Here is a 19,206-nt window from a genome sequence, read left to right on the forward strand (position 1 = left end):
GAATCTGAATTCAAGTCTTCCTGACTCTGGGCCCAGAGCTCTATTCGTTATGCCCCTAGATACCTGTGATATTACAGCCCAGTTCTATTAGACAGGTAATTCCACAGATTTAAGAAAAAATGAAAATTAAATGCCAAGAATTATAATTATGAAGTCATGTGATTTGCCCCAGGAATGAAAGAAATTCCTATAGGGGAGGAAATGAGAAGAAATGAGTGTAAGCTTAAAAAGTCTTCTTGTAGTCTTTGAACCATACCACTCTATGGGGCCCCTATACCCTACTGCACCAAAAGTCCTCATTTCAGTTTATTGAGGGATCTTAATATGAGGGAGGAAATCTTCATCATTACAATGGACTTTGAATACTGAATTCACAAGTTACCTAAATCAAAACTCCTTGAATTGCCTTTGAGTTCTACTTAGATCATAGAATCTCAGAGATAGAAAGGACTCTGGAATATAGAATGTCAGAGCTAAGAGAAACCTTAGAATCACAGAATGTAAGAATTGTAAGGGATCTTAAGGGCCATCCAGACCAACCCATACACAAAAGGAATCTCCACAATAACAGTTGAGGCAAGTAGTTATCTTCTGCCTGAAAATTTCCATCAAAGGGGAACCTATTGCCATTCTGCTTTTGGACAACTCTTATTGTTAGGAAGTTTTTCCTGACTCCAGGACTAAATATGTCTATTTGTAACTTTTACTCATTGCTCCTGATTCTGCTCCTAGGGCCAAACAGAACAAATAAATCCCTCCTTGACATGACAGCCTTTTATATAATACTTGAAGAAGAAAAAAACAATCAACCTGGAAAATAGATCCAGGAGAGATCATTTAAGTGTTTGGACTACCTGAAAGCCATAATTTTTTTTAAAAAGAGCCAAAAAATTATAAAGGAAAATTGCCCTGATATCCTAGAACCAAAGGGTAGAATAGAAATTGAAAGATTCCATCAATCACCTCCTGAAAGAGATCCCAAAATGAAAGCTCCCAAGAATATTATAGCCAAATTCCAGAGCTCACAGATCAAGGAAAAAATATTACAAACAGCCAGAAATAAACAATTCAAATATTGTGGAGTCATAGTCAGGATAACACAAGATTTAAAGCTTCCACTTAAAGTACCAGAGGACTTTGAATATGCTATTCTGGAGGACAAAGGAGCTAGGATTACAACCAAGAACCAATTACCCAGAAAAACTGAGTATAATCCTTCAGGGAAAAAATAGATATTCAATGAAATAGAAGACTTTCAAGCTTTTCTGATGACAAGGTCAGAGATGAATAGAAAATTTGACTTTCAAATGTAAGATTCAAGAGAAGCATAAAAAGGTAAACAAGAAAGAGAAATCATAAGGGATTCAATATAGTTAAACAGTTTGCTTTCCTACATGGTAAGATGATACTTCTAACTTCTAAGAATTTCATCACTTTCAAAGCAGTTAGGAGTATACATAGACAGAGGACAAAGGTATGAATTTAATATGAGGGGATGATACCTTAAAAAGTAAAATTAAGGCATGAGAAAGAGGAATGCACTGAGAGAAGAAGGAAGGGAAGAGGTAGAATGGGGTAAATTATACCATACCAAAGAGGCACAAAAGAGCTTTTACAATGGAGGGGAAATGGGGAATAAGAGGGTACAGCTGAATTTTACTCTCATCAGAATTGACTCAAAGAGGAAATAACATACTCACTCAGTTGGTTATAGAAATCTATCTTACCCTACAGGGAAGTAGGAAGGAGAAGGGAATAAGAGAAAGGGGGACTGGTAGATGGAAAGGCAAATTGGGAGAGGCAGTAATCAGAAGCAAAACATTTTGGGGGACGGACAGAGTAAAAGGAGAGAGAGAGTAGAATAAACAGGAGGAAAACAGAATCAAAATGGTGAAAAAACTACAGCCAGTGTCTCTGATAAAAGCCTCATTTCTCAAATATGTAGAGAACTGAGTTAAATGTATAAGAACACAAGTCATTCCCTAATTGATAAATGGTCAAAGGATATGAACAGGCAGTTTTTGGATAAAGTCATCAAAACTATCTATAGACATATTGAAAAATGCTCTTCTTCACTATTGATTAGAGAAATAAAAATTAAAATAACTCTGAGGTACCACCCCAACCTATCAAATTGTCCAATATGACAGAAAAACAAATGTTCCAGGGGACATGGGAAAATTGAAACATTAATGCACTGTCAATGGAGTTGTAAACTGATTCAACAATTCTGGAGAGCAATTTGGAGCTATGTTCAAAAGGCTATAAAACCATTCATAGACTTTGACCCAGAAATAGCACTTGTATGTCTGTATCCAAAAGAGATTAAAAAAGAAAAGTAACTATGTGTACAAAAAATATTCATAGCAACTTTTTTGTGGTAACAGTTGGAAACTGAAAGGATGACTGAACAAGTTGTGGTATATGATTGTGATGTAATACTGTTATAAGAAATGATTAGCAGGTTGTTCTCAGAAAAACCTACAAAGACTTACATGAATTGATGCAGATTGAAGTAAGCAAAATCTGGAGAACACTGTACACAGTAACAGCAATATTTTTAATGACTTAGCTATTCTCAACAATACAGTGGTCCAAGCTGATTTCAAAGAACTTATGATAAAAAATGCTATCTGCCACCAGAGAAAAGCACCGATGGAGTTTGAATGCAGAGCAAAGTATACTATTTTTTAAAGTTTATTTTTCTTGACTTTTTGTTTGTGTTTTAACTCTATGACTAATACAGAAGTAACTTTTTGCATGACCACACATATATAATCTATATCAAATTGTTTGCCTTCTCAAGGAGGGTAGAGGAAAAGGAGGAAAGGAGAGAATTTGGAATTCAAAAGTTATTTAAATGTTAAAAAATGTTTTTACATGTAATTAGAGAAAAAATAAAATATTAAATTTAAAACATTTTTTTCCAATAGCTGTACATCTCATCTGAGCCCCAGAAAACCTCTGTGAGTTTGATACTGTTAGAACTATACCCATTTCACAGATGAGGGTTCCTAGAAGTTAAATGACTAATTAACATGTGGCTATCATGTGTGAGAGGCAGGACTTAAACCCAGGTCTTCCTCAGTCCAGTTCTTTATCCACTATGACACACCACCTCTGTCACTGCCCCCTTCCCCCATGTGGGTGTCTTCAGATAGGGTTTCTCGACCTCTCTTCATCAGTCTGGTCCCTATGTCTCATCACTTGGAAAATTCTCCAAGTGTCTAATGTGATAAAAAGAGCCCCGAGCTTGAGTCCTAGTTCTTCCATCCACACACTGTGGGGTCTTGGGCCAATCCTTTCCTGTTCCTGCCTCTAGGCTGTTTTCCATATCTGTAACGCAGTCAAGCTGGGCTGGATCACTAGAGTCCCTTGTGCCCCTAATACAATGGGTGAGCAAGTCTAGGTCTAGATCTGTCCCTCTTGGTACAGCCCGAGCTTTCTCCTGTCTGTATCAAAGGACAGTGGGATGGGAGGAGCCAAGGAGGGGGGCAGGGGTGAGGCAGGGTGACCACAGGGACCTCAGGAAGTTGGTCACATCACCAGGGACGTAGCCTCTCCCTGTGCCAGCCAGAGCCCTGGGCTTTGTAACAATGGAGGATGATGAATGTGTGAAAACATCCCTGTTGCTAAATATACCCCTGTCCCTGAGGAGGATGGGGAGGGGGTGCCATAGCTGACTTGGGAGCAAGACTCCGCACACCCCCACACCCCAGAGGCTGTCTTTCATGATGGGCGAAGCTCTCAGGAACTCAGCTGCCACAGCTGTCCTTTAGGGGGGGTAGGGGGGGACCATAAAGGGAGCTCCAGAGCCTGCGTTCCAGACCCAAAGGCCAGAGCTCAGGGCAGAGCTGATTTGCATCTGTTTTCCATACATTTGCATGTGTTTTCTTAAAATGGGCATAAGAGTCTGTATCCACTTACCCTCCACATCTCCTCCACACATGCAATCAGCAGATATTCCCATGCTCCCTCTCTCCCCTGACCCTGCCACCATGTACCCAGTTCCATAACTAGCTCTGTTTCCTGGGTCTCTCCCCTCCCTCTCTCTCAATCATGTGCCCTGATGGGACAGAGGGTAAAAGAAGAAAAGAGAATCCTATCATGGGAAGCTCCCCATCCACGGAGGGGAAGTGAGACAGGAAGAAAGAGAATTAGAACTATCTGAGAGACAGTATGGTGTAGTGGGCAGAGCCTTGGAGTGCAAACCAAAGGATGAGGTCCTTAGAAACCATTAATTCTGACCCCTAAAGGAACCTGAGACCTAGAGAAGAAAAATAATTTTTAATGTCACTCAGCAAGTGAGTGAGAACCAGACTTAAGACTCGCACAACAGTCCTTCTCCAACCCTGCCTGTTTTTCAGAGAAAGAGACTGAGTGTTCAGAGTGTTACAAAGAGAAAGGACCTACCCAAGGCCATCTAGGTAGGCAGTAGCAGAGCTGGGATTTGAACTTGGGTGTCCCAGGTGAGGATTCTCTCCAACTTGCCATAAAATGAGGAGCCCCAGAGGCATGCCTTGACAATGAAGATGCCCATGCCTTGAGGGATACTGGCTCCAGGGATAAATGAGAGACAGTAGCAGAGGACAGCTCTCTTGATCTAGGTCCCCAAAGTCCAGACAGCCAGGAGAGCTCTTGTGTATTAAATGTGCTATTGTAGGCTTGGGGGGAACCCACAGCCTCTTCCAGCCTTTATAAAAAGCCAGAATGGAAGGGGAGTGCCCTGCTCCCCCAATCCCTACTCCTCTCCTTTCAAAGTCTAATGGGGAGAGACTCCTTCCTCCACAGAAGAGAAGAAAGGCATAGAAATAGGGCAAGAGACAGAAAGAAGGCAAAAGGAGAGTTAAGCCGAGGCAGAGGGAAAGGGGATCCAGACAGCTTGGTACAATGCTTCCATGTGAATCTGGAACCAAAAGGTGGGATTTTAATCCCAGCTCTGAAATCTACTATCTCTGTGGCTCTGGGGAAATGATTTAACTTCTTCGGCCTTTAGTTTCTTCCTTTGAAAAATGAGAGTGTTAGGATAGGCCCCTCCTCTTTCTAAATCCTATGATCCTAGGAAGACAGAGAGAAAAAATGACTGAGACAGAAGACATCAGACAGGGAGACAGAGAGAAAGACGAATACATTTAAAAATAAAATAAAATTTAAAAATAAGAAACGGAAGAGCCCAAAGCCAGCCAGCTAGAGAGAGACTCTCCAAGACAGGGAGAAAGATACAAAGAAAAGACAGAGAGAAATCCAAGGGGGAGAGGGTTGTTAAGACATTCTCCCTCTCATATTGTGTATTTTCTCCTTCCATGAGACCTTGGGAAGGCTTCTTACTCCCTCTTTGTGGGGTCTTTGGAAGGTAAGGGGACTGCCTAAAGAATAAGAAGGGTCTTTCCTGACCCATCAACACATTGTCTTAAGCCTAGAAAGGACTAAGGACTCCTGATATCTGTCCCTGTACCCTTTTTCTCCTTCCTATGGGATGCCTGGTGAAGGGTTTGGCTAGTGAAGATAAGCTGACCTCAGCTCAAAGAGATGCCCCTTGCCCATGGGACCTATCCCAGGCTGAATGAGGTTGCTGGTGTTTACTGAAGAGAAGTAGAGAGAGGAGAAACAGAGAAACGGAGATACGGAGAAAGAGACAAAGAAAGGTAGGAAGCCAGAGATGAGATGGGAAGAAAGAAAGAAAGAAGCAGTCAATAAGAGATGAAAAGACCAGAGATAAAGACAGAACAAGAAAGATAGGCACAAAGACACACAGGTACCTTGACATGCCACAGCCTCCCCTCCCCATTCTCTCTTCCCCCTTCTCCCTACCAAATCTTGCCTTCAACTCCTGCTCCCCACCTCAGAATCCTAACATGGAGGTAGGAATCATTCCTTCCCCCATTCTTTGGATCTTGGTTTTTCCTCTGCTTTCTCCCTATCTTTCCCACTGGGGACTTGACTGATGGCAAGGTGGCAGGGAGAGAGACGGGGAAGTTCAGAAGAAAAGCCAGGAAACCAGTCTCATCCCCTAAAGACCAACAGATAATATCAGTGGTTAGCATAGTGCCTGGCACACATCAGGGTCTTAGGAAATGCTTGTTCCTTTCCCTTCATCCTTTAAACCGCTGGATACCTGGGGCACCAGCACCGATCAGTCCTGGCCCTGGGGGAGAGAGGACTCAAAATGGCCTAGGTTCAGCGGGCAATCCCTCTTGATCTCCTCAATTCCTGGGAGCAAACTCAGCATGTCTAAAACAGAATTCATCATCCTCTCCCTCTTCCTAGCTTCCCTATTTCTAATGAGCACATCACCATTCTCCCAGTTACCCAGACTCAAAAACTCAGAGTGCTCTTGACTCCTGCCTCTCCTACCCTCTTATCAACCAATCAGGTACTAAGTCTTACCAGTTCTGTCTCAGTAATATCTCTGGAATCCACCCCTTTCTCTCCACTGGCACAGCCACCACCCCACCTCAGGTTTTCATCACTTCTAGCCTGGACCACTGCCGTGCTTCCTAGCTGGGTCTTCTTGCTTCCAGGCCCTTCATGCTATCCTCTCCCACCTCAAAAGCCTTTGGTTGGCTCCCTGTTACCTCTAGGATAGGAGTTCTGAATCTAGGGGCACAGAAGGGGACCATGGATAGGGAAGGGAAGAGATTAGCATTTGGTATGCTACTATGTGCCAGACACCACGCTAAGTACTTTACAAATATATTATTTCATTTGATCCTCACACCATTGTGAGGTAGGTGCTATCATCATCTCCATTTCACAGCTGAAATTGAGGCCGACATTGGTGAAACCATTTGCCCAGGGTCATATTGCTAATAAGAGTCACTGACTCCAGGTTCAGTATTCTATCCATTGAGGCACCTAGCAGCCTCCACAGATGTGGATGGAAAGGGAAAAATGGAATCTTTATTTCAATATATTTGGTTTCCTTTGTATTCTTCTGTATTTTATTTATTCATTTAAAAACATAATTCTGAGAAGCTCTATAGGATTTCCCAGCCTGCCACAGGGGTCCCTGATGCCGCCCCATCCCAAATGGTTTTATCGATGATAAAAAACAAATTCTTCCACCTGGCAATCTATGCCCTCCCCATTCGAACTCCAACGTACCTTTCCTGCTACGTTTCACTCTACTCATTTCCATGCCTTTTATGTTCCAGCCAAGATATATATGCATATATATATATATACTCCCTGCCTACTCAACTCCGGCTGCCCCTCACACCAGGGATGCATTTCCATCTCGATTTTGCTTATTAAAATCCTTTTCTTCCTTCCAGACCTGCCTCGGCAGGGCCTCCTCTATGAAGCCTGGAATAGATTATGGGTAAACACCTTCCCAGGTTTAAATCTATGACACGTATACATATGTATATGACATGATCACTCAAATCACAGATTCAGAACTGGAAAGGTCATGGAGCCTAATCCCCTCGTTTTACAGATGAGGAAACTGAGGTCCGGAGATGTTAAATGACTTGCCCAAAGTCACCCAGGTTGTAACTAGCAGTGTTCAAATCCAGGGCTCTTTTATTAGCGATTGTGTAAGGATTATATTTCTTCTAGTTGATTTTAAACTCCAGGAGGGCTGGGACCCTTCCCCCTAGGCTCTTACTACTAACTAGGGGAGAAGAGGATAGATCCATACTAAGTTCATCCGGCATCACTGCCTAAGGGCAAATGGGAGACTCCAGATGAAGAACTATGGGAAACAGCCTGAATTAAAACATCTCTGAGGCTGACATCCTCCTCCTGCCCTCCAAGACAAACTGGAGAAGATTCCGCCCCACCTCAGGCCCATTGTTACAGGCAGGAAATGCTTCCCGGTAAATGGCTACAAAAAGAATTGGGAGAGCTCCTGGGACCTGGAGTTAGGAGCTCCAGTTCCAAATTTGAATCCTGCTGCTTTCTGGCTATGTGACCTTAAGCAAGTCATTTCATTACCCAGAATCTCAGTTTTCTCACCTCTCTGGTTCATGTATCACTGTATAAAACTTTGAAAGATTTAAGAACTCAGATCAAAACAAAGACCAGTCATGATTCCAGAGGACCATCAATGAAGCAGAGAGGTGATGGGCTCACTACATAAAAGACGACACACATTTTTGGACTTGGCCAGTGTGGGAATTTTGGTTTGCTCAAATACACATATTTGTTGCAAGGGTTTTTCTTTTTTTCTTTTTCTTTTTTCTTTTTTAGCTGGGGAGGAAGAAAAAATAAATGGGGACCAAGGGGGAAGTGGTAGGAAATAATAAATACTCGTTAATTTAAAAAATGAAATTTAACTTTTAAAAAAGTTTTCTCCATGTATCTTATCACCTCTTGTTAAATTGTAAGCTGCATGAAAGCAAGGATCATGCCTCATGAGGCATCGTGCTTTACTATCTGGAAAATTGAACTTGAGGTCAAGAAGACTTGGATGTGAATCTTGCCTTAGATACTTGTGGTGCAGCTCTGGGTAAGACTCAACCTTTCTAATAAGTTTCCTCATCTATAGAATGGAGGTAACAAAAATATCTATTTTTAATGATTGTTCTCTAATCCCTACATATTTTCTTCTTTTTAATATTTTTATTTATTTTGTTAAATATTTCCCAATTACATATAAAATATTTTAATATTTATTTTTTAATCTGAGTTCCAAATCCCCTCTTTGCTTACCTCCTATCCTTCCCCCCTCTTTGAGAATATGATGTCAATTATAAATGTGAAGTCATGCAAAACATATTTCCATGTGTTGTATATTTCATATTGCAAAAAAATACCAAAAATGCAAGAAAAAATTAAAAATATAAAAGTATGCTTCAGTTCATTCTCAGAGTTCATCAGTTCTCCCTCTGGAGGTAGACAGTATTTTGTCATTATGAACCCTTTGGAATTGTCTGGAGTCTCATGTATTTTCTTTTCTTTCATTTAAACCTTACTTTCTATCTTAGTAGCAACTCTAAAAGAGAAAGGAAAGGGCTAGGCAAACAGGATTAAGTGACTTGACCAGAGGCACACAGCAAGGATGTGTCTAATACAAGATTTGAAACTATTCCTCCCAACACCAGGCATGGCACTCTATCCATTGTTCTACCTAGCTGCCCCATTTCCATGCGTCAAAGGTATGCCTAGAAAACAGGAGCATCAAGAGCTAGAAGAGATCTCTAAGGCCATCCTATCTAACACAAGCCCTTTCTGTTACAGATGAGGAAAAGGAGACCCAGGAAGGTTCCGTGACTCATCCCAAGTCTCACAGGGATCCCGACCACACCAGAGGTGAACTGAGATGCTCAGACTCAATTCAACCCTGCCCACTGTACCAAGCTGCCTCCCCTCCAGGGTTATGATAGCAATCAGAAGAGATGGTATTCATTGCTTTGCAAACCTTCAGGGGAGGGAACATGGTACACAGTGATAACTGTTAGATTGAGAATAGGAGGACACAGGTTCAAGTCCTGCCTCTACCAGTCACTTATATGGACTTAGGCAAGTCAGTCCAATTCCCAAAATATGGTGTTGGACTAGATGCCCTCTGGAGTCCCTTCCAATTCTAGATCCATGGTCCAAGAGTAGCGCCTGGCACAAAGTAAACACAAAAAAAAAAAGCTTGTTGATTGAATGATTAATTGTCTGGCCATTTAAAAGTCAATTATATTTTATTTTTCTATTTTTCCCCTACCCCAAGATCAAGCACAGGACTATGTACACAGAAGGTGCCTAACGTTTGCTGAATGAATAATGAATGAATTGGGAATGATTAATAATCCTTCCCAAAGCTCCTTTCTCTAGTTCTCCCCTCACCTCCAAGCTTTGGCCAGAAGGAGGCCATTAATTACCCTTGCCACTTGGGCTATATTCCCAACCTTGTCTGTCCTGATATTAGCTTTCCACTTCTCCTTTCTATTTTCTTTCTGTCCTGCTCTTTTTTTCACAGAATCTCAAGCTGGAAGGAGTCTTAGAGATCATTTTGTTCAACATCTTCCTTTTACAGTTAAGGAAGCAGAGGTCTGATGAAGAGGAATGACATCTGGGAGCACAGATATGGTAAGGAGCAGAGCCAGGCACTGAACGTCGGTCCTCTGATTCCATCAGACTCCTAAATGCACCTTGAGGCCAGCTTTAGAAACCTCCTTTCTCCAGGAAAGGTTCTCCTGGTGACTGCCCCCGACTGGTCACAATCTGAAACAAACATTTATTTAACGTGTACTGTATTGGGGCACTGTGTTCTGCCACTCTAAAGGAGAGGTCCCTCCTTTACCCCATATTAGCTTTCAAAAAAAATACTGTAATTCCTCCCCCTCCCCATTAAGGGGAAAAAAGTATTTCTTCCCTTCCTGTCTTAGGGTCTTCGAAAGAAATACCTTGGTCTGACATTCAAGATCCCAAGGCTCCTCTATCTAGCACTGAGACAGCCAAAACTGCTGGATAGAACAATGAACTTGAACTCAGGAAGACCTGGGTCCAAATCTCAGTTCAGACTAGGTTGTTGTTATTCAATTATTTCAGCTGTGTTCAACTCTTCCTGACCCCATTTGGCATTCTCTCAGCAAAGATACTGGAGTGGTTTGCATTTCCAGCTCATTTTACAGATGAGGAAACTGAGGCAAACAGGGTTAAGTGACTTGCCCAGGGTCACACAGCTAGTGTCTGAAGCCAGATTTGAATCCAAGTCTTCCTGACTTCAGCCAGGTGCTCTATCCACTATGTCACCTAGCTACTGCCCCACTACTGGCAGGGTAACCCTGAGCAAACCCTTTAATCTCTGTGTCTCAGTTTCCCTATCTAAAAAATGAAGGTTTAGACTCAATGATTTCCAAATTCTCTTCCAGCTCTCTGATCTAATGATCTCTCCCTAAAATGCCATCCTGACTCCAGAAGCATGGAGGAGAGAAAAGAGGGCTGAGTTGGGAATCAAAGGGTCTGAATCCAAATCCTAACTCTTCCTCTTACTACCTATATGACCCTAGACAGAATCGTCCAACTCTTTTTGGCTTTCAGTTTCTTTTTCGGCAAATGTTTGCAAAGCTTTTTTTGTTGTTGTTGCAAAGCTTTGCTCAGACAGTCTCACACTTGAATCTTGCCTGTCCTGTTCTTTGGTAGCTTTCAGTGTGTTTTCCTTACCTCCCCAGACTAATAGGGCACAAAAAGATGGTAAAACCAGATCTTCTCCTCTTGATGGTCCCAACCCTGCATGCTGATACTGAGCTTACAGTGCCCATCCAATGTAGAAGAAAACAACCAAGTATGGAAATCAGACAGTTCAGTGCTTGGAAATCCCCCAAATCCGCCCTATCTCACTCCTCTGCCTTTGATCTAGATGGTGGACCCTAAGGTAAAGAAGTCATGATTCTGAAGACAAGTTTCTCTAAAAAACCGAGGCTATGAGGCTTAACTTTGGCTCAAACCCTTCAGCTTCAATGAGGATGAACAAGTGTATCCAGTACAGCCCTGGGAGAAAGGAATGAGCAGCAGAAAGAGGTCTGGCCTTTAGGGACTTCCCTGCCTGAGGACAGGCCCAGAGAGGAACCAAGGGCTGACAAGAGGACCCAGACAAGTGAAGGACTCATATTGACAGATGAGAAGGCTCAAAAAAAAAAGGTGGGGGCAGCTGGGTAGCTCAGTGGAGTGAGAGTCAGGCCTAGAGACGGGAGGTCCTAGGTTCAAACCTGGCCTCAGCTACTTCCCAGCTGTGTGACCCTGGGCAAGTCACTTGACCCCCATTGCCCACCCTTACCACTCTTCCACCTATGAGACAATACACCGAAAGTACAAGGGTTAAAAAAAAAAAAAAAAAAAAAAAAGAGGAAATGTAGGGTTGAAAGGAACTTTGGAAATCATCTAATCCAAACTCTTTAATGTTTTCCATTTGGAATTACATTTTCTTTTTTTGTGTGAACTTATTTATCAACAAACACAAGCATTTCAAAATACAAAAAAAAGACCAAGATGCTGGTAAAAGAGACTGACTTTTTTATGTATATTTTGCTTTAAGAAGTATGTGTATCAGAAGAAAAACAACTGCTTGATTACATGGGTCAATGGGGACGTGATTGGGGATGTAGACTCTAAGTGATCACCCTGATGCAAATATTCATAATATGGAAATAGGTCTTGATCAATGATATATGTAAAAACAGTGGAATTACTCATTGGCTGTGGGGGGAGGAGAGAGGAGGGAAAGAACATGAATCATGTAACCATGAGAAAATATTCTAAATCAATTAATTAAATAAAATTCTTCAAAAAAAGAAGTATATGTATATATTTTATGTTATATACATAAAATACTAATATTATATTTTTTGTTTTATTCTATGTATTTTGTAAGTGTTTTATTGAGGTTCCTTAGCTAGAGAAACTGAGGCTCAGAGGGATCACATAGCAAGTCAGTGGCAGAACCTGAAATGGAAGCCAGGTTGCCTCTGACCGTCTCCTCTAAAGGAACTCTGAGGATTTCCACATTGGGCTGGGAGGTCAGGGCAGGCTTCCTGGAGAAAGTAGGGCTTAAGGCAGGGCTTGAAAATGCATGAGATGGAAAAGCAAAGCAAAGGAAGGTGGGAATTGCAGAAGCAAGTGCCTGGAGTGTGACACTTAGGGGGTGGTGACACCCCTACTGAAACCCAGTGACTGATTGAAGAAAGGAGATGTTGAGGGGGAAAGTCCCCAGGCCACTAATGAGGGGAAGGGTTTAGCTGAGAGCTCCTTGTACCTTCTTCCCTCCTACCTCCCCACACCCCCAGCCTGGCCACAGCCCAGCCAAGCCATCAGCAGGCCCAGGGGGACTCAGACTGGGAGTGGGAAGGAAGGAAGAGGGGCAGAGAGGGGTTAGGAGGGGACGGGAGGGGAAGGATGTAGGAAGAGGGGGTGGTGTAACCTTTGTGGTGCCGGTACAGGATAGGGAAGCCAATATTACTGCACCACTCCCTGCCCTGACCCATCCTACCCCCAACCTGGGGAGATGTCCCAACGCCTGTCAGCATGGGGCCCAGCCCTGGGCTGGGGGAGAGGGAAGAGCCTGAAAGAGAAGATATTGCTCTTACCCTAAAGGAGCCCAGGGCTCTGAAGAGGGAAGAATATCACCTACTCTCAGGAAGTGGGGAGAAGGGGCATCTGCCCTTCAGGAAGTGCTCCCTCTCCGAAGGGAGAAGCAAATCAGTCTCTTGCTGGAATTCTTACCCAGCACATCCCTCTGACCCTATACATTAACCATGTCCCCCACTCCAGGACACCACCAGAGTCATTTGCTCTTCCAAGTGACTCCTCTGTCAGTTTCTCAATAGCTTGGCTGCTGTGGTCACCCCCTTGGCATATGGACCCTGGGCTTCTTCCCCGACTCTTCCCTCTCCAGCCCTACATAATTAATCTTTAAATTCTGTTCCTTCTCAAGAGCCAGTGTCTCTGGATTTACTTTCTCAGTCTCTCCGTTTTCCAAGGTCCAGAATGGCAGCCTTTATTCTCCTGCCCAGATCATTGCAACAACCTCCCCATCAGCCTCTCTGCCTTCGATGTCTCTCCTTCCATCCCTCCTATACACAGTCAAGACCAGAAACCAGATGCCCCATGTACAAATCCAGAGTTTTTCCTCTTTACCACAATCCAAGAGGACTTCTCAGAGGAGGTGGCATGACCCTGGGAGGAGGTAAAGGAAAAGAAAGGATGGGCAGACCTCGAGGATGTGTCCCCTCCTCAGAAACTTTCCCATGGTTTCCTATACTCCTTAGGATTCCCGATTTCTCAACCAGACATTTGAAGCTCTCTCCAGTCTGCTCCTAACTCACTTCTGAAGTCCGACCCCCTTCCCTTCAAACCCCAGTGTACAACCATGTCATTCCTCCTGTGCTCACACTGGCCCCGGTTTTGTAGAATACTCTTTCTCATTCACCTTCATATACCACTCAACCCCAAAGGGGCCACTAAATCCATGTTCCTTCTGCCAATGGGAAAATGGTCCATTTCCTTGGAGATATTTGTGTATTTACTCTATGTCTGACCTTAAGTAAGGTTATGTATGTACATGTGCCCCGTTTCAATATGCCTTCAGGGATGGTCCAGAAAATGGAAATCCTCATGCATGTTTAGGTGGGGCAGGGGGTGGGAGAAAACACATATAATCATCAATAAATAAACGTATAGACCCAGAAGGGACTCTTAGAACACAGAATGTCACATTAGGGAAGGAGCTCATAGATAGAAGGATAGTACACTGGACAAAGCACTGAATCTAAATCTAGTCTCACATACTTACTAGCTGTGTTAGTAATGCTTAACCTTTGCCTCAGTTTCTTCATCTATAAAATGGGGATTATAATATAGCACCTACCTACCAGGGTGGTTGTGAGGGTAAAATGTGGTATTTGTAAAGCTTTGCAAACTGTAAAATCCTACATAAATGCTAGCTATTGTTATCATTAATCAAATATAGGATAGAGAAGCTGAAGGAACCAAGAGATCATGGGGTTCAACTGCATCGTTTTAGAGAGGAAGAAACTAAAGCTGAGAGAGGGAAAATGGCTTGGCTAAAGTCACATAATGGGTGGGAAGCAGAGCCAAGACTAGAAACTAGGCTTCCTGAGTCCAAATCCAGGGATTTTTCTTCTTCATCAAGATCCAGGAGGACTCCTCTGAGGAGATGGCATTGCCCCGGAAGGTGGTAAAGGCAAGGATGGGCAACCCTCAAGGACAGCTTATCCCTAAAATCTCCCTCCCCTGGAGGTCCTCCCAAGATTCCATTAGAGTCTTTAAGCATTTCCCTCTGTCCACCACATTCTGAAAGGTCGTAGGATTTAGAGTTAGAATGGACTTTGTGGATCACCTAATCCACTCACCTCATTTTACAGAAACAGAAAATGAGGCCCAGAGAATTAAAGTAAGTAGCTCAAGAGGGCACACAAATGCAAGATCAGGATTCAAATCCCATGAGCCCTGACTCCTCTTCCAGAACATTTCCCAGTATGCCCACATGAGTGTGTCCATTGTGGGAGAGGGACATATAGCTGCCAAAGAATAGATGGATCTAGAAAGGCAAGATACAGCCAGAGAAAGGATTTCAGGGCTCCAGGGCTAAAGGAAGGACTTCAAAGTTTTTCCCAAATCAGCTAAAATCTCAGTACAGCTCTGATAAAAAAAAAAAATATATATATATATAACTAGATATAAAGATATGCATTCACATACACTGATACATAGAGCCCCAGAGCCAAACTCTCACACATCCATATATATTTATATATATATATATATATGCATTTATTCAGACACATTCACTTGTCTGCGATCAAACGAGTTCACATGTGAAGTGCTTTGCAAATCCTGAAGCATTACATAAATGCTAGCAATGCAAATGCTAGTTGGGTCTGCATAAACACCTATAATTCATGCAGATACATGCGTAGTCATACAAAGAAGAAATAACAGTTACCCAGTCTGTTAAGACCAAGGAAGGGCACTGCTGGAGAGCTCCTAATTTTTGGAGAGCCCCACACTCTCCACCCCACCCCCATTACCTACAGAAATACTCATCTTGGACGGGTTGGGAATCTGTTTATGCATATATATACACACTTAATATGCACATATTCATATGAGGGTATGTTTCTGTATACTGCATTAGGAAGGCATAAGGGTATCTGGCTTAACTCTGGCTCTGACTGCCATATGATCTTGGGCAAGTCCCTTTCCCTCTCTGGAACTCAGTTTCCCCCTCTGTGAAATTGAGGGAATTGAAATAGGGGATCTCGGTTCTCACTGTACGTCCTAGGAGGCGTCTCTCACTCGGATAATGGGTGTGGGGAGTGGGGGGTTGGGGTGTACTTGGAGAAAGGAAGGTTGGCCGTCAATTAGGAGCTCTCCAGCAATTCCCAAAGTGAAGGATCATCCTCTGTGTGCAGGAAATATCTGTCTATGAATTATGGGTGTGCACAGATGTGGGAACGTCTTGTATGTATCTAACGTGGGTACATGTCCCTGGGGTATACGTGTCCGTGTCTACACGGACCCACATTCATTCCCACAGTGAGGCATGCAGAGAATCCTGTGGAAATAGCTTCCCCTCCCAAATACATACACAGACCCAAGCCCCTTAAATATGTGTCCACGCGCACAAGAACGCACGAGCACATTCCTGTCCTGGAGGGGTCAGCACACACCATGTACAAACACACAGGGAGTCACATGCAGGCGTCCAATATCACAAAGTCCCACATCCACAGGCTAATGCACACTAGAGCGCACACACGCACACACAAAGAAGCTCTGGGCACACACACCTACACACAGGAACAGGCTCCATAGCTCACACGTGGCCGCCCCCACCACCACAAGCTTCAATCTCAGCCACCCACTAACCCCCTCGCAGGCACAGGCAGACTCTGCTGCGATCCCACCTGCGGGGCCGCCGCCTTCCTCCTCCCTGTCCCTCCTCGCCTTCCCTCCCTGCCTCCTAGCCCCTCGCACGTGCCCGGCCCCCTCACACACGTGCGTGAGCACACACGTGCACACACCGGGCTCTTCTTGCTCCCCGCCCCAGCCTCCTACTTTCCTCGATCTAGAATCCACAGAGAAAGGCCAGGAAACCCAGCGAGTCTGAAGGGAGAGCCCAACACTCCTATAGGTGTCCTCTAGCCCCACCCGGCTGCTAACCCTGGCTGCACCTGCCCTCGTTACTCCCAATCCCTCTTTTGCGAAAACTCTACAAGACAACCCTCCCTGGCACCCCCACACCCGATTGTACACCAGGAGAGCGGCTGAAAACGAGAGATTCACAATTATCCCTGGTTTGGAATTATCTGGCCCCAGACTAATTAAAGGGATAAAATCCTCGCACTACCCTCCTCCCTCCCTTTCTCCTGGACTACCCAGTAAAGTTGGCCAAAGTGGCTGCGGGAACCCCTATCCCTTCCCCGCACATGCCCCTCCCCAGCTGCCTCCCCGAGCCACTGCGTCCCCCAGCCCTAGTCCGCTAAGCTGATTCCCCATCCTTCCTCGGTTTCTCTAGCGACCCTTCCCGCTTGGATCGCATGTCGTCCCCATTCCGGGGTCAGAGCCCCGCGTCCCCGCTGACACTCCTGGATCAGCCACCACCACCACCCTTCTCGGGTCTCTCTGGGCTCGGCCCCAGGCCCACCAACATTCCTGGTTCAGCCCCACCCCTTCGGCGGACCCCCTCACACCCACTCTAGACTCAGCCCGGACTTAAGACTCCGGGCTCTGATACCCGGCACATACACACCAGCTCCCACACCTCAGATTCCCCGGACCCTACCCTCCCCCCGGCCTGTCCCAACACTCGTGTCCCCCACAGCTGCTGCCCTCCCCGGCCACCCTTGTTCAGCCCCTGGCCGCGGACACTCACGGCTCGGGCTCCCCGGGCCGCGCCGGGCACTGCTGGCTCCGGCACAGGATGGAGTGGCCGCACGCCTGCCCCATCGCTCCTCATCCTCCGGCGCCCGGCCCGGCCCGGGCGGGGCCACTCAGCCCCAGGGGGGAGGGGCGGGGCCCGGAGGGGAAGGCAGGGGCGGGGCTGCAGAGGGGAGGGGAAGGCTGGGGAAGAGAAGAGAAGAAGGGAGGGGAGAGGAGGGGGCTCCCCTCCCCTCCCCAAGCCTGGCCCGGCCCGGCCCGGCTCGGCTCGGCCCGGCCCGGCTCCGCTCTGTCCGCCTTTTCCCGGCCTCTCCCGGACAGCGCTCCTCGCTGGCTGCTCTCCGCTCCCTCGGCCTCCTTCCTCTCTGCTGCTTGCTCCACTCAGCTCCCTGAGGGGGTTCGGCTTAGCGAGAAGACGGATGCCGGAGCAGGTCTGATAATGCAGAGGGAGGAAAAAAGGGAGGGAGGAAAGGCCGGGAGAGCGGGAGGACAGAGGGAGAAAAGAGACAGAGAGGGAGAGGGAGAAAGGGAAAGGGACAAGGAGAGAGAGAGAGAGAGAGAGAGAGAGAGAGAGAGAGAGAGAGAGAGAGAGAGAGAGAGAGAGAGAGAGAGAGAGAGAGAGATGTCAGACAGAAAGACAGAGGGTAGAAAATTGAGAGAGACAGAAAAAGAGTGCTAATACAGACTTCTAGAACTCCCCAATGTCTGGGTCCTAGGGCTGTTGGGGGAGGGTGGGAGAAGGTGGGAATCAAGGAGTCAGGGACTTTTCCCAAATCCCAAGGGAAAACTAGCCTAAGAAGACAACCCACCACACAGATACACACACCCTCTCCTCATGTGGAGTCTACAGCAGCCCAGGCCTAAGAGGGGGCTGGGCTTGTCTCAGGGAGCCTCACGAGGCACAAGCACACAGAACAATAAATGTGGCACAAAAACACAGGCAGGGTAAGTCAGGGGTTGGCAGCCTTTCAGAAGTGGCCAAGCAAATTGGCTGACCTATGTTCTTCTGGTGGGGAGGGAGGACGGGAATGACGCCAAGAGTAGAGAAGGATGCTGGGGAAGTGGTACATACAGGAAGGCTTCTTTGCTCCAGAGATCTTCACTTCCCTATTCCAGCAAATAGATATTCATTGGGGTTCAGAAGCTCCTCTTTCAAAATGCAAATGCCCCCAGTACAGGTCCTGCTTAAATTGGATGCTTTCCCCTTGTCAGCTGCAAGGAGATGGACATTTTGGACCCTTGGAAAAAAGAGCAAGTGCAAGGATGGGTGTCTTGGATCAATGCCACTGAAATATCAGAGAAACCCCTTTAGGCTCAATATAAGGGAAAACTGCCTACCAATCAAAGTTATCCAAAAGCACAAGGAACTAAGTAAACAGTTGGATGGGTTTTCTGTCACTGGAGATCTTTAAGTGAAGGTTAATACCCACTTGTTGGGAATTAGGTGTTAAAGGAGATTTCTGCTAAGGTACAGGATGAATCGGAGTAGCCAGATTGCTCAGTGGATTGCAGTCAGAAAGACCTGAGTTCAAATCTAGCCTCCAACCCTTACTAGGTAGGTGATTATGGGCAAGTCAGTTAACCTCTGCTTGCCTTAAGAAGGAAATGGCAAACCATTTCCAGTTTTAATGACAAGGGCTTTAATAGCAAGGAAGACTGTTAGGCCCTAGAAGGGACTGAATGAGAGATATGGTGATCCCTAGACCAAATCTGACCATCCTGCTCAGAGGCATAGATCTGGAGATCTAAAACTTCTCCAAAGTGGTCCTTCTAAGTCTGTTTCTAAGACATGGTGAATGATGGCTTACTCCTCAAAAAGGCCTTCAGCTCAGGTATAACCTCCGTATTCATTTCTCTCTACTCACAGACCCC

The 19,206-nt window shown here is 45.2% G+C and overlaps 1 protein-coding gene across 1 annotated transcript in view; it reads right to left on the reverse strand.

Annotated features, from left to right (window-relative positions):
- The window catches only part of PDE2A (phosphodiesterase 2A), a 192,113-nt gene extending 174,710 nt beyond the window's left edge, over positions 1–17,403 (reverse strand). The window contains exon 1 of the mRNA XM_044668911.1: positions 17,330–17,403. Within this exon, the coding sequence (XP_044524846.1) occupies positions 17,330–17,403 (74 nt within the window). The remainder of the gene's footprint in view (positions 1–17,329) is intronic.
- Positions 17,404–19,206: the final 1,803 nt, after the last annotated feature.

Source organism: Gracilinanus agilis, chromosome 3 (assembly GCF_016433145.1).
Source record: "Gracilinanus agilis isolate LMUSP501 chromosome 3, AgileGrace, whole genome shotgun sequence".
NCBI lineage: Eukaryota > Metazoa > Chordata > Mammalia > Didelphimorphia > Didelphidae > Gracilinanus > Gracilinanus agilis.